Source organism: Carassius auratus, chromosome 12 (assembly GCF_003368295.1).
Source record: "Carassius auratus strain Wakin chromosome 12, ASM336829v1, whole genome shotgun sequence".
Lineage (NCBI taxonomy): Eukaryota > Metazoa > Chordata > Actinopteri > Cypriniformes > Cyprinidae > Carassius > Carassius auratus.
In genome coordinates, this window is record NC_039254.1 from 3,478,330 (window position 1) to 3,492,481 (window position 14,152).

The 14,152-nt window shown below is 36.7% G+C and overlaps 1 protein-coding gene across 1 annotated transcript; it reads right to left on the minus strand.

Moving 5' to 3' along the window:
* Positions 1 to 5,263: 5,263 nt before the first annotated feature.
* On the minus strand, positions 5,264 to 10,724 carry LOC113111507 (homeobox protein MOX-1-like). The gene is made up of 3 exons (XM_026276283.1): positions 9,963 to 10,724; positions 6,656 to 6,828; positions 5,264 to 6,036 (listed from the first exon to the last, which is right to left on the minus strand). The coding sequence occupies exons 1-3, from the start codon at positions 10,417 to 10,419 to the stop codon at positions 5,914 to 5,916; spliced, it is 753 nt and encodes a 250-aa protein (XP_026132068.1). The 5' UTR covers positions 10,420 to 10,724; the 3' UTR covers positions 5,264 to 5,913.
* Between the last annotated feature and the right edge of the window lie 3,428 nt (positions 10,725 to 14,152).

Sequence of the window (14,152 nt, forward strand, 5' to 3'; positions counted from 1 at the left end):
AGTGAACAATTCAGGGGCATAATTTATTCATGCCGCAATGCATGCTGGGAATCATGGATGAGTTTTATCCTGTGCTGGTACCCAGCATGCATTGCATCATGAACCTTTTGATTGTCACCATTGTTGAGATTCATATGCTGATTGTTGATTTCTCTCTTTGAGTGTTGTGGGGACTGCTGCCCGAAATACTTTTTAACTAAAACTAGTCGTTAAATCCATAAATACTGGTTATCACACTACTTTTCAATCTTACTAAATTGAAGTGTCATTCACTCAAATATTTCAACACCAAATTAATATTTGATTATTATAGCAACACTTTAAGTCAGTCTAGTAGATCATGCCTGTTAGAAACAACCATAATCACTTGACTATCAAAATTAATACTGCTGTAACAGATGCATCATAAAGATACAAATGCAGCAATAAAACAAAATGTAAAGTGTAAAAGTCAATGGTCAGGAGCCCAACAAAAGCAAACACTGATCTCCACAATGGTGACGCTAAACGAAACAGTAACATTATCATCTAAATCTCTTTAATTCTCAATAAGATCTTTTGATCTCTGTTCTCTGATCTGACAGAAATAAAGTCAGTCTGGTTAGTAATGTGTGAAGTTGGTGAAGCTGTTTGTTGATCGTTTAAATCTTCAGTTGATTTCATCTAAGGCTGTGGCTGAAGTCAGTTGTATTTCATGTGTTTGTCTTGTTATGTTTTTTTTTTTTCTTCAGTGATTCTACTCATTAACAGCAGCTGTTGATCATTGTCTCATTCACTCATTAGTGTTCATTCTCTGTCAGGTGGACTATATTAGTAAACTCATGTAGGGAATAGTGAATGAGGGTGTAGGGTGTGATTTGAAACACAGCCGCTGAGTGTCGAATTTGAACGTTGTTATTTTACGATATATAGCAGCAGGCTACTTCTCGAAAACGATGAATATTACCCAGAATGCACTGTTTAAATGAAAAACAGTATTTTACTGTCGAAATGTGGCCGTTTTTTTACAGCGATTTTTAACAGTGTACACAATCAAGTTTCAGTTCAAGCTTTTATACAAACAAGGGTTTATCTATCTATCTATCTATCTATCTATCTATCTTGAAACTGTTTTCTATCTGCTACACTCGCTCTTTTCCAGAATGTGCATCTGTAAATATCTGGAATTTCTTTTGATTCAAAAAATAGTGTTCTTACTACCTAAAAGGAGCCACTGAAGATATTTTCATTAATCAATTAAGTGACAAACAGACATTCTCTTAGATAGATTCCAATAATAAGACAAAAATATAATACTTAATGATGCAAAATATAATGCAAATGTTTAAAATTGAAAAAGGAAATATAATAAAATAGCATTGTATAAATAATGTGTATATATATATATATATATATATATATATATATATATATATATATATATATATATATATATATATATATATATATATATATATATCGTTTTGACCTGAATGGGTTTGTGAATATAAAAGCACCAGATATAAAATAAAATAGCAGTGATTTTAAGGAGGAATCTGGGGAATGTTGAAACACATGTATACTATGTCTCTTAATCTATGAGCCTCTCAAAATATCTACCAGTTGATCCCTCATCTTTTATTGCAGACCATAAAAATGAGGTAATAACTTTTTATTGATCATATGTCTGTGTTATAGTAAGAGGGTCTATTGTTCGGTGTAGCAGATCCTGATGGTTGTGGTTCACTGAGTCGGGGGTCTCACAGGGGCAGCACCTTCAGCTGCCAGGATCAATTGTATTGGGTATTAAACTGCTGTGGCAGATACAGGATCAGATGAAACTATCAGACAAGACTTCTTTTGTTTGGTAAGGACTGTCTGGTGTCTGATACACCTCTGAGAGAGAGACAGGAGGAGGTAGACTGAAACAGCGCAGCTGATGGATAGCTACTGGGGTTCTCCACTATATGGGCTGCCATGTGCTCATGGTTATTTGTTACTGAAGGATCGTTAAATTAAAATATATTTTAATAAATAATTTAAATTATATATATATATATATATATATATATATATATATATATAATTTTTTTTTTTTTTTTCTCAACATAGCTTTTTGTATGTGACCTGAACAAAGCTTTAATTTTTATATTATTTTATTTTTTTGCAATTTGCAATTGCCAGAGCTTACTTAGACTAAGATGGTAGATTATACTCAGAAATATTCTGCTTTTAACGTAACGGTTTCCCAATTTAACTTTTTCTACAAATGGGTCAAGCAGTGATTTTTATGTTCCATTTTAGATTATTCATGGGGCGCTGTGGCCAGGTCCTGTCCTGTCTCTTTCCTGCTGTGAGATATAGTAAATGGTCAGTCCAAACTACTAACAAACAACAAAGAATTTGTTTTTAGTATATTCAAATAAAATCTCCTCTCTACTTCAGGTTATAAGAGCTGTCAAAGGAACATGGGAGGAAGTCCTGCATAATTTAGATCTGCACTGCATGTCTCTGGATCTTGAATGATTGTGCAATGAAACTGTGAGATTTACTTGTCCTGAGGGGATCACTAATCATTACAGGGACTTTTGGGGGGCGCGTATCTTCGCTGACCACATCCTCTAAATAGAAGCTGTTTCAAAAGATTCTCACACACACATATGCACATGTACACACACCTGAACAGGCAATACACGTGCATTTTTCTTCTACTTTTTCCTAGTGGAAGTACTGTCTTGGGAGGATGTGCGGAAGCTATCACACATTTCCTCTGTTTTTTTTCCTCCCTTCCTTCCCAGCAGTTTCTTCCCAAGACAAGGGAGCAAATATCAGACAGTTCTGTGTAGACAGAAACTAGAGTAAATTTGCAGGTTCTCATATAGGACAATAGTGTAGAAATGGTTGTCAGAGAAAAATTGCAGACTAGTTGTATTATGTTACTGTCTCTGTACTGCTCTGTAATGAAAGCTCATATATTTTGCAAACAATAAAAAAAAAGTAAGACATTCAATTACAAATAAAATGTTAAAGTAGAATAAGTGAAATAGTAATTTCTTGTAAAAACATATTCCTATTACAAAAAGATCAGTACAAAAAGATTATGATCCAAATTAATAAAAACAATTATACTTACTATGGAATAATGCATTGGTGTCATGAAAGGTTTCTGAGGTATAATGGCTCTAACAGCATAAACAACAAAAGAAATGAGTAAATAAATAAATTAGATTTGTGTATGAAATAAATAATTAATAAAAATAATTTTTAAAAAGAACCTACTATGGAAGAATTTATTAATGTCATGAAAGGCATTTTTATTGTTACAATGTGTCTAATATATGTAATAGCACAAATAACCAAATAAATAATTGAAAATTATAAAAATAAAAAAAGAAGTCTTATAGAAGAATTTATTAATTTCATAATTAATTTTATACTGGACAAAAATAGATTGATTATAGTACTGACTTTTATTTTGTAAACCAGAAGTTAATAATATTGTGTAATTTTCATCTAGCCTAGAAGTTAGAAAGCATATGTTTAATTCTATTTTCGTCTTGCTCATGCTTTTATAAATAAATTGCTTTTCCTATATAAAAAAAAGTTACTAGTAAAAAAGTGTAGTTATCAAAAATGTAGTTTGTAGTTTAAGGTTGCATAGCTGAGCTGTGTGAAGGGTCATGAAGCTTTGATGTGAGAGTGAAGTGTTGCCTCTGTAAACAATCACACCGTACAGATGGACCGCAGCACTGAAGCAAGGCCTGTGAGCCACGCTTTAATTCTGCAGCCGGCTCATAGATCTGACCTGCACACCTCCGGCTATCCATCACACCCCCACCCACCCCACAAAACACCAAACATCACCAGCCTCTTAATGTGTTTTTACCATATTTATTGTATCTTATCAATATGAAATGCAGTTGCATTGTAGGCTAAACCTCTTGATGCATAGCCAAACAAATATTTTTTCTTGTTTTTATAATAAAGGACAAATAATAAAAAAAAACTTACAGTCAAGAGCTACTTTAAAACTGAAATCTACATTCGTAATCGAGAGCTCAGCCATAGAATGATGAGACTGCCCTACTTTGTCTTGTTTTTTTTTTTGTTTTTTTTTTGTTAACTGTTAGTCTGAGCTGTGAGCATTCATCCTGTCCAGTAGACCAGACCTGTCTTCAATCTGTCTTTTTTTCTCTCGTTTCCTCTCTCCATTTTACCCCAAGAGAATCCTCATCTAAATGAAGTCACTGGGCAAACGAGTGCTAGTACTCAAGATCACATTACTCAACATGCTATTTTCTGGGGGCCAAAATGAAACAAACCGGTACAGTTCTGTTGAAATAGTGTGTATGCGAATGTGTCTTCAGGAATAAATCCCCTACTGTTGTTTATTTTAGTAAACTTAGTAACACATGTGTAAATGGACCAATGTAGTGTGCTTTTATTAGGGGCTCTAATATCATAATTAAGTTTATACGCATGGCTTATTTTCATAGTCATTACTAAAAAAGCAATAATAGTGCATGTAATGGTGGAAAGTAAACCGAGATGGCAGAAGGTCAGCAGCACAGAGGGTCTTAACCCCATCATGGGTGTGTTTGGAATGATTCCTGCGCCGGTCCACCTCACAGGCCACTCACCTCTCCTGTCTTTGTTTGGCCTGTCGGCCAGCCAGAGTATAGGCCCGCCATTGTGAGTGCCTGGACCCTGGATGCTTTACCACTGTTTTCTTTGCGAAAGCAGGAAATTGGATGACTGGCTACCTGCTACAGCAACATCCTGTACTTGAGAAGTCATCTTTTCACTCCTACCCACCTATTATTCTATATATTCTGTCCAGACTTCTGGTGCGAATCGCCCACACGTGGGACGGTCTAATTTCTGGTTGAAATCGATTTTCGGGCCCATCCAAGGGCTTCTGTCAAAACTTTGGAGCCAAGAGTGGAGTTGATCCAAAGTATTGCACTTTCACCAGAGCTTTGAGAGCTTTTGGGAAGATTATTATTATGCTTAAAAGCATAGTTCACCCGAAAAATGAAAATTCTGTTTTATTCACTCTCTCTCATGTCATCACTTAAATTCCTCTTTCTCTTCTGTGTGAAGAACTACTTTTGACCAGACAATTTAAGACATTTATTTTACAAGTGAAAACAGCTGAAAAATTCTTCTTCTTTGTCTTTTGAGAATAAAAAAGTCTGGAAATACATGATGGTGTGTAAATCCTGATACACACCATTTATCCTTTCAAATCAGAACATTCAAATGAGACCAGAAGAACAAATAATCACAGTTAGTTTTTTTTCTGTTTTCAAACTGTTTATTTATTTTTTCTCTCTCATTTTTATGCAAGATCTGTGTTTTATTAATTTCATATAAAAAGAGAAGTACAAAAAAAAATTCCAACAAGGGAAACGCTTTGTTCAATGATCAACCTGACAACACAGTTTAGGGAGGAAATGAAGATATGATATCGATGCTTTGGTGGTTTGGTGTGATCCTGAGACCGACTGTCTAGTCATTCTGTGGAGCTTTACAGGTGTTTTTGATCAGGGTTCAGGCACCATCACCACAGTGGGAAAGACCTACATCATGCCGTCACGGCTGGAGGTCAAAGCTATTAAACCAGGGCATGAACAGTTAATATAAATTGTTTTTACACATGAGTAATTGTGTTTTTATATGCCTCTGATTTCACTCGATCTGTTTACGAATGAAAGTGAAACGTGGACTGAGAGTGGATGGTGTTTCCAAGCCGTTGATGCTCTGTTGATAATTAGTCATCTGAGCGAAAAGAGCAACAGGAAGCACGAAAGCTTTTGTCCATGAAGCAGTGTAACGTGATACGTGGAAGGACTAGTGAAAAATTGGACACTGTGTGTATGGCCTGGGTGAGTTGGGTGACCGTAAATATGAGAAAATGTCTAGATCGGAGCTTTACTCAGAGCTGGGCGATGCAGCGGAGTCCATCTCATCTGCTTCAAGGTCGTGAGGAGATGCAGGCTGTCCTCCTTTCACTCTCTTCCACTTCATACGTCTGTTTTGAAACCACACTTTCACCTGTGAATAAAAATGATGATGCATTAAAACTGTCTGGAAATGAAGTTGAGAATTAATACACACTCTCTTGAGTGATTCGAAATAATTCTGCAGCCAGCAAATCGAGAGATTTGTGACATTGTTTTTGACGGCTAAGCTCTGAGGAACGCAAGTCTGTGACCCCTGTGCATCCCTCGCTCCCTGTGGAAACACAGGAACATGGGCCATCTGTTCCCACACTATTTTTACATGCTCCTTCTTGACTGAATCTGTCTGCCACTCATTTTGAAAGCAAAGGGTGGCAGACGACCAAGATATGTAGGATGCGTCAGAAAAAGTGGAGAAAGAGTTGCAAAGGGATTTGGGAGAAGCCCAGGGTTGTGCTGGGATCTGGCATATGCTTGTGACTCAGGCCTGGGAAAATCATCAAGGACCAAGCTAAGTGTGGTCTGAGCCTAAGAAAAAAAGACCTTAGTCCGAAATCGCTGAAGGGCGAAGTCAGGGATTGATGGGATGACGGCTCTGCTTCGGTATTGTCAATAATATTTCACACAGACTCATTTAGACTTGATGGATGAGTGTTTTCTTCACTGTTTTCAGCCAAAAATACCACTAGCATGAGCTGAAGTATCTTTTGTACCTGTCTCTCAGTGAGGTCAAGGTTGACAGCGATCTCGTAGCGGCGCAGGCGGGTCAAGTAGTTATGGTGGGTGAACTCGGCTTCCAGCTCCCGGAGTTGCTCCTTGGTAAAGGCAGTACGTTCCTTTCTGGCTTTGCAGTTCGAGTCTGCTTTGAAGCTTGAGTCCTGAATATCTAGAGGATACAAAGGAAAAAGAGACTAGTTAGGATCCGTTTTGTGATCTGAGACAGTTAAATCCAACGCTATCTCACGACCAATTCGTACGTATTTTACAAGTGCCTTATTCGTACGAATTTGTACGACCTCACTCGTACAATTTTATATGACCCCAGGGACGGTTAGGTTTAGGGGCGGGGTTAGGTGTAGGTCATTCGTAAAATACGTACGATTTGGCAACAATCGTATGAATTTGTACGAGTGTGGTCGTACGAATTTGTACGAATAAGCCACCTGGTGAAAAATTTACGAATTGCCGTGATATTGGGTTGGTTAAATCATATTTTAAAGCAAACATGTATTAAACAGGTTTATTTAAAAGAACAGCTCACCAGACTTTACTCAGTAGAACACATAAGAAGATATTTTGTGGGTCTAATGTAGTTTTGGACCCTTTTGACGATAGTCATTGTCAATAGGCACATTTGTCAAAACATATCAAAATTTCTTCTTTTTTGTTCCACAGAAAAAAAGAAAGTCATGCATGTTTGGAATGACATGAGGTTGAGTAAATGATAACAGAATTTTCAACTATCCCTTTAAAAAATTATAAACTTAAATGCAACACTGAAGTTCAGCTCCCCCAGGAGCGGCGTGTGTTTTCATGCATGTTAAGTTTAAAACTGTGTCTGCGTTAAAACATGGTTACAAGGCGTTTTGTGGGCCACACAGGGCACACATTTGCACTGGGCTCAGTTCAGATCACAGGGTATTTGAGCCCCAGTAAAAGTATGCCGGGAGTTTGGGGGTTGTCGGGGCCACAACTGACCACAGAGGACTCAAGTTAGCAAGGAATGCACCGGAACATTGTTAAATCCGCTTACAAAAGAACAAAGGCTCGGATGGGTCTAGCTGAAATCTAGCTGGGGTGTTTGGTGGGCATTTGGCATTATAGAAGGCACTCAAGTACTACAGTAATTTGACCAAATGAAGTTAAGATTAATTGACAAGCTTCATTTTATGCCAGTTATTGTCAGTTACCAAAACAAAGACGAACAGTCAAAATGACTGTCTATAAATGTGTTAGACAACATATTCAACACATACTAATCATCTTTAAAAGACAACTTACCGAAGAACAGAACAAATATATTTACTCACAAACACACATAGAACATCATATATATATACGGTATATTTAAATAAAATTTCTTTTCACTCCAAATTTTGATAAAAGTTTCTTCTATTGTCTCAATTCATGTTATTGACTTATTTTCTATGACAATTTTACTTCTCTAAACTGAAATAAACTGCAGACCTGTGATGTAAGAGAAAGAAAAATGATGAGCACATCCTTCGTGATTCAGAATTCATTTTGGAAGCGAATATCACATCTGTTTACAATTTCATGCAATCACTGCATGTCATTTCAGGTAAAAAATAAAATAAAAATAATTGGTGAAAACATAATCACTACCAGATTTGATTATCATTTCCTTGCCAAAAGTTTCACACCTTCATTGTATTATGTACACTAACATCTACCCACATGTTAATGGACGCTTAAACTTCAAGCACGGTGATGAATATTTTCATGATGGTGAATATCTCTCCAGTCAAATGGAGAGTGTGTTCTGTGGAGATCCTGTTACTGCTTAACGACAGGAAAATGTCAATGGATAAGAATGCAGATGTGGGATCACAGGCAAGCTATATTACAGACGTGGTCTGGCTTGTTTCGACCGCAAGTGATGTAGGGTTACATTAAGGTAACTTAGAGAAGGAAAGGGTATATTTATTCCCAATATTAGACTATATGAGGCCTGGATGCATTGTTGTAGCAGAAGGCATGGGATATGGATTGAGCTAATCATTTTTAAATGCCACTCATAACGAATATTGTCTTGCTGTTTTGGCCAATGCTATACAAAGTCCTAATGGAGAAATGTATTTATCTTCAAGAAATTTTCCCCGATTCCAGAAAAGCGGTCTCAGTTTCCACAGAACGGCTGAGAGATTAAATTAATGCACCAGATGTGCCACAAACACTGAGGTTCACTTTTCCTCCTCTCAGAATAGCATGGAAATATGGAGAGCGTTCATTACAAAAGTTATGTAGATATGGATATCATTAGCCAGAAACTGTAGGACTCATCAAAACCTACATTTATTTAGATATGAAAATGTTGAGTATGAACTTGGAAAACATTACATTTTGATTCAGAGAATACTATCGGGGTGCTGTAAAGGTAATTTTAATAATAATAATAAATCTACTGATACTGGACACAAGATGCTGGCTTCATTTTTGAACATTGTTTCTTTTGGATGTCCGGTATGTTAGACATGAAGAGATTCATAACACATATATCCACTTATTCATATACAGTCCATGACGACAAAATCTGATTCTTTGGTTGATATTTCCATTTTAGATCTTTTATATCTTTCATTTGAATCACAATATTTTAGAAAATCAGATCTGTGTTGAGAAAGTGTGACAGATGTTACTGAATGTCAAAACTGACAGAAAGGTAATTCGAAAACAATAGCAAACACTTTAAAGCTGAATTTTACCTAAGAGCCTCCTACAATAGAAGGAAACAACTGCCGAATAATATTCACAAAATAATGTGTTATCGGTCATCTTTCAGGAGTTTTAAATAGAATATCTAGAGTAAAATCTATTACTTCCTTAGTTAAACTGAAAATGAAAATGTTGGTATATAATTCATTATTCGGTGAAACAAAAAAGGAAAAGTGTTTTTTCCCATACAATGAAAGTCATTGGGTTCGAGTGTTGTTTTGGACCCCACTGACTTACATTGCATAGAAAAAAACTTGTGACAATTTTTTTTTTTTTAAAAGAAAATAGAAAGCCATCCAGGTTTAAAATGATGAGTAAATGATCACAGAATTTTTCAATTTTGGATAAAGACAGACCTCTATCATTATAACCAAAGTGAATGTGTGTTTGTTAACACAAACAATCCTTACACTTAATTTTGTACACAACTGATGCTAAGTTCAATGTTTTACATAAAGCGCTACAATTTCTGAGCAGGCAGCAAATGAGAAAGTCCACATGATTCGGCGTGAATCACTCCAGCCATTGCCTCATATCTCATTCACTCTTGCCTAAATGACTCACCTGTGATTTCTCTTTTCCGCTTAGAGCTTTTTTTCTCTGTGTCAACCGCTGGCACACTTTGAGGAGAGTATTCTCCCTCAAGACATGCTGTGACTGCTCCAGGCAGCCTGTCTCCCCCTGCACTGTCCAATTCAGATCCCACCGCCTCTGCCGCCCCCTGGCACGGCTCCTGCCCTCTGCCTCTGGGTTCACAATGAGAGAACTGCCACTCCGTCCGCTGGTACCCACCATGTGCCTCCGGATACAGTCTGTCCTCACGAGGGTAAGCGTGCGGCGTCGACACCAGGGAGAAGTCTGTGTAGGCCAGGAAATCGTGCTTCTGGTGCAGGGCAAATGGGGCCTGCTGGTAGGGCTGCAGCCCGGCTCCAGGCCCTCCTGAATGGGGGCTCCTGATGCATCCCCACAGAGCGCTGCCCGTGTGAGGGTTCCGCATGCAACTGCTGGCTGGCTGATCCATGCTGAAGAGCACAGAGCACAGAGTAGTTGTCCTCAGAGATGCAGCTTTTTGAGTCTGGTGCAAGTCAACGTGGGAAATATCCACTTCAGCATGTGCACATCAACGCCTCAAAGTCCACCTTTGCAAATCAATAAGCAGAAGTTCGAAAGCAGACTGCCTGTCCGTTAGTCTGGTGTAAAACATCAGCTCACACACTCTCTCATTCAGCTTTCAGCCTGACCCACTACATCCACTCTCAGCTCTACATGCTCTTTTCACAGTTCTGAGACATTCCTGACAAGCGATCCCTCCTCCTTTTCAAACGCTTAGGTGGGAAAGAGTAGCAAGTATATGGAGTGTAACATGAGCTTGCAGAGGAGGAGTCCTGCGGTCCACATGTTGGTACCCCTCAACCCAGCCTAGCCTCATATACTATTAATCATGGGGGATTTTATACGCACATCTAATGGGATTTCCAGGTGCTGGCTTTTAAAGGAACATTGCCTGTAAAATATAAAATGAACACCCACATAGGAAAGTTGACCGGATCCTTTTTAGCTTCTTTTATCCCCAAAACCCCCAATTTCACTCTTCTACATTTTTGTGCAATTCACGGTTTTGGTGGAAATTTGTACCCCACTCAGTATGGACCATGCTTCATCCTGGTGCTCTGTACTCTGCGTTTAGGATGTGGTGTATTGGCTCTTTACACAGCCAGGGGTTTCTCACACACTGCAGGTGAAAAGGCCTAATTTAAGTGGTGCTTTCTTCCACACCTGTCTCACGAAAAAGCTCTAGTACAACAAACACACAAACATGCCGTCATTCAGATCAAATTAGTCTGTAAACTAATTAGCATCTTATAGTTATCTGAATAAAAATAGGGCTAAATAAAATGAAAAATGAACTACTGTACATACCGGTATAACTGATGATCATGTTCAAGGCTGATTTCATTTGATCAAAAATAATGTAAAACAGTAGTATTGTAAAATATTACTACATATTCTATTTTATTTTTATAGTTTTATATTTTAATATGATGTATTTTATTCCTGTTGATTCAGGAGGCTGTGCTCTTTAGTTTCACATGGTCATTTAGAAATCATTCTAATGAGATGATTTAACTCTCAATAAACCTTTTTTTTTTTTTTTGGGGAAACTATGATACATTTTGTAGGATTCTTTGATGTATTTAAAGTTAAAAGAACAGCATGTACTTTAAATAGTAAATATTTTGTCACATTATAGGTGTCTTTGCTATTTTTAAAAATCAATTTAGTAATATTAATAATTTCTTTATTAATAATTGTACCGACCCCAGACTTTTGAACATTAATGTATATAAACCAATTATTATATTATATTATATTATATTATATTATATTATATTATATTATATTATATTATATTATATTATATTATATTATACATAAATGCCATCAGTGTAAACATAACTTACACTTTAAAGATAGTAATACTCATCTGTTAGTTCATTTTTAAATTCAAGTTTCAGTTTAGGAAAAAAATAGTTTTTCAGTAATACAGATTTTTAACAATGGCATCTTTGGTTTCATATAAATGGACACTGAAAAAGAAGTCCCTGCTCTCCATATTTCACATTGTTTGCAATCATGCAAGCAGTATATCTTCCAAATGTGAAGTCATTTCTCCTGTATCCTAGCCATGTGTTTGTTCTGGCAACTACTCGACTGAGCAGATTTCACTTGACATTTCAATGTGGTTGAGGTTGGAATCTCTAATTTTCTCTCCCTACACAGGCGGTATAACAAGTGATGGAAAGCAAATGTGTTTAGTTGCCTTTGTAAGAACTGTGGTTTGTGGTTATTTTTTATTGTTGCTTCACTTTGTCCTCTGTGTGATCCTGACCTTTGTAAACAGCACAGCCTTCACCTCGCCTAAAGCAGAGTAATGTTTAAAGGCTCTAAGGTAAGACTGCAATCCTTTCCCTTTACCCAGCAAATAGCTGAGCCATGAAGCATCCACCTCATTACTGGCAATCTGGGCCTTACCATGACCACAGGGGGCTGGGGTTAGACAGCATTTGCGTTTAGACAGGGCCATCTGTGTGAGAGAGTTTTTTTGGGGGGTGAGGGTGGGGGGGGGGTCTTTCTCTGTTAGTCCACGCACATTTTGGGTCTTGAAGAAGTCACCGCTCCATGCTTAAACCTGTTGCTGTCAGTCGGCCAATGCAGGTTGGGGGCAAAGAGGGTGTTTTTGTGTTTTTGTTTGATCCATCTTCATGACACCAGAGAGAATAAGAAGGATGAAAGTGAGTCCTAATGGAGCACCGGCCCAGGCCAGACTCGGGTCAGAGAGCTGTGGGAGAACAGGAGAGATTCACTTCATTTACTGCTTCCACCAAACTGCACACGCAACCAAAACATGCACACATGTGGCGCTGTTATTTGTACTGAGATGACCATCAAGTGAAATGATTTATAGTAAAGTTTTAAATACATTTTCCATTAAATACTAGCAAAGCATCTCTATTCTTACCTGATTTTATCCAAATGCAAAGTCATCAGTTCATAATTTGTGTGTGTGTGTTTTTTTATGGGCCTAACATATTATAATATATATTTTAATTTTTTATTTATTGATTACACTGTTTTTTCCCAATTAAATTTATGTACAAAAAAATACCTAGTCTGACGTAGTCATTCAATTTTTCTTAAGAAACTTGATCCAACTCGTTTAACTGCGTAACACTGCACAAACCGTTTTGAGTTGAAGAAAAAACTAAATGATACTGCCCTCTAGTGGTTGAGAAAGGCCTCCATAAGAGCTCCATCAGAACGTCTTGGACTTATATCATATTCTGTAAGTTTTCTTTCTTTATAAAAACGTTTTATGGCATATTTCCTATTAGTTTTCTATGTCTTTCTATCATAATTTATAATATAGCTTACTAATAAGCTTGAAAAACATAAGCACTTTTTATACCAAAAGCAACATATGAAATTAGGAGTTAATACATGTAATTTTCCATAACCTCAAAACGCAAAAAAGTGAACAGAAAATGTATAAAGGACCTTTATTATTTTAATTTAATTTAATTTAATGTAATGTTGCCAAAGCATATGTAAGATGTGGGTATTTAAATACAAATCCATTTTATATGACAGAATCTATTTCTCTTCATGGGGTATTGTCCAATTAAATTTTATATTTTAAACAAAACATATATTTTTTGTGGTAAACATTTTGTTAACATCTTTATACATTCAGATATTGTCAGTGAAATAAAAACATTTACCATTGTTCAGCTAAATCTCCGTTTTAACAAAATCGTCATGGTGAAACCTCCTAAACTGAACGATGTAAGTTACACACAAGCAGGAACAACGCGTGCGATAGAAACGAGACTCATTTTACGTAATGTTAAGTGCTACTCAATATAAGTATAAAATTTAACTATTTTATCGTAAGGCTAAATTAAAAAAATCGTATTCTGAATGAACATTGGGTTGCTTTGTTCATCAGGAAGGATTAACGCGGCCTTCAAGTGGAGTCGGGAAGTCTAGGAGACGTTGGAAAGCGCGGTTTGACGTGAAACATAGCGGCAAACAAGTTTGTTATTATGAATTATTATGAACATATTCACTCGTTATCTACAAAACAGTTAATTTCATAGTTTACTTTCTGTAACATAATGAATTTGTTAAATTCCATGAATTTCACATGTGAACGCTGAAGCTAGGCCACTTGACAATGATATTACAAATGAAGT

What these genes read in the sequence shown, in the direction of transcription:
- LOC113111507 (XM_026276283.1), bottom strand. Translation starts at nt 10,419, where the DNA reads ATGGATCAGCCAGCCAGCAGTTGCATGCGGAACCCTCACACGGGCAGC. An exon ending in GCGGAAAAGAGAAATCACAG is followed by an intron (nt 6,829 to 9,962) that starts GTGAGTCATTTA and finishes TGTATCCTCTAG; the next exon opens with ATATTCAGGACTCAAGCTTC. An exon ending in TTGACCTCACTGAGAGACAG is followed by an intron (nt 6,037 to 6,655) that starts GTACAAAAGATA and finishes TTTTATTCACAG; the next exon opens with GTGAAAGTGTGGTTTCAAAA.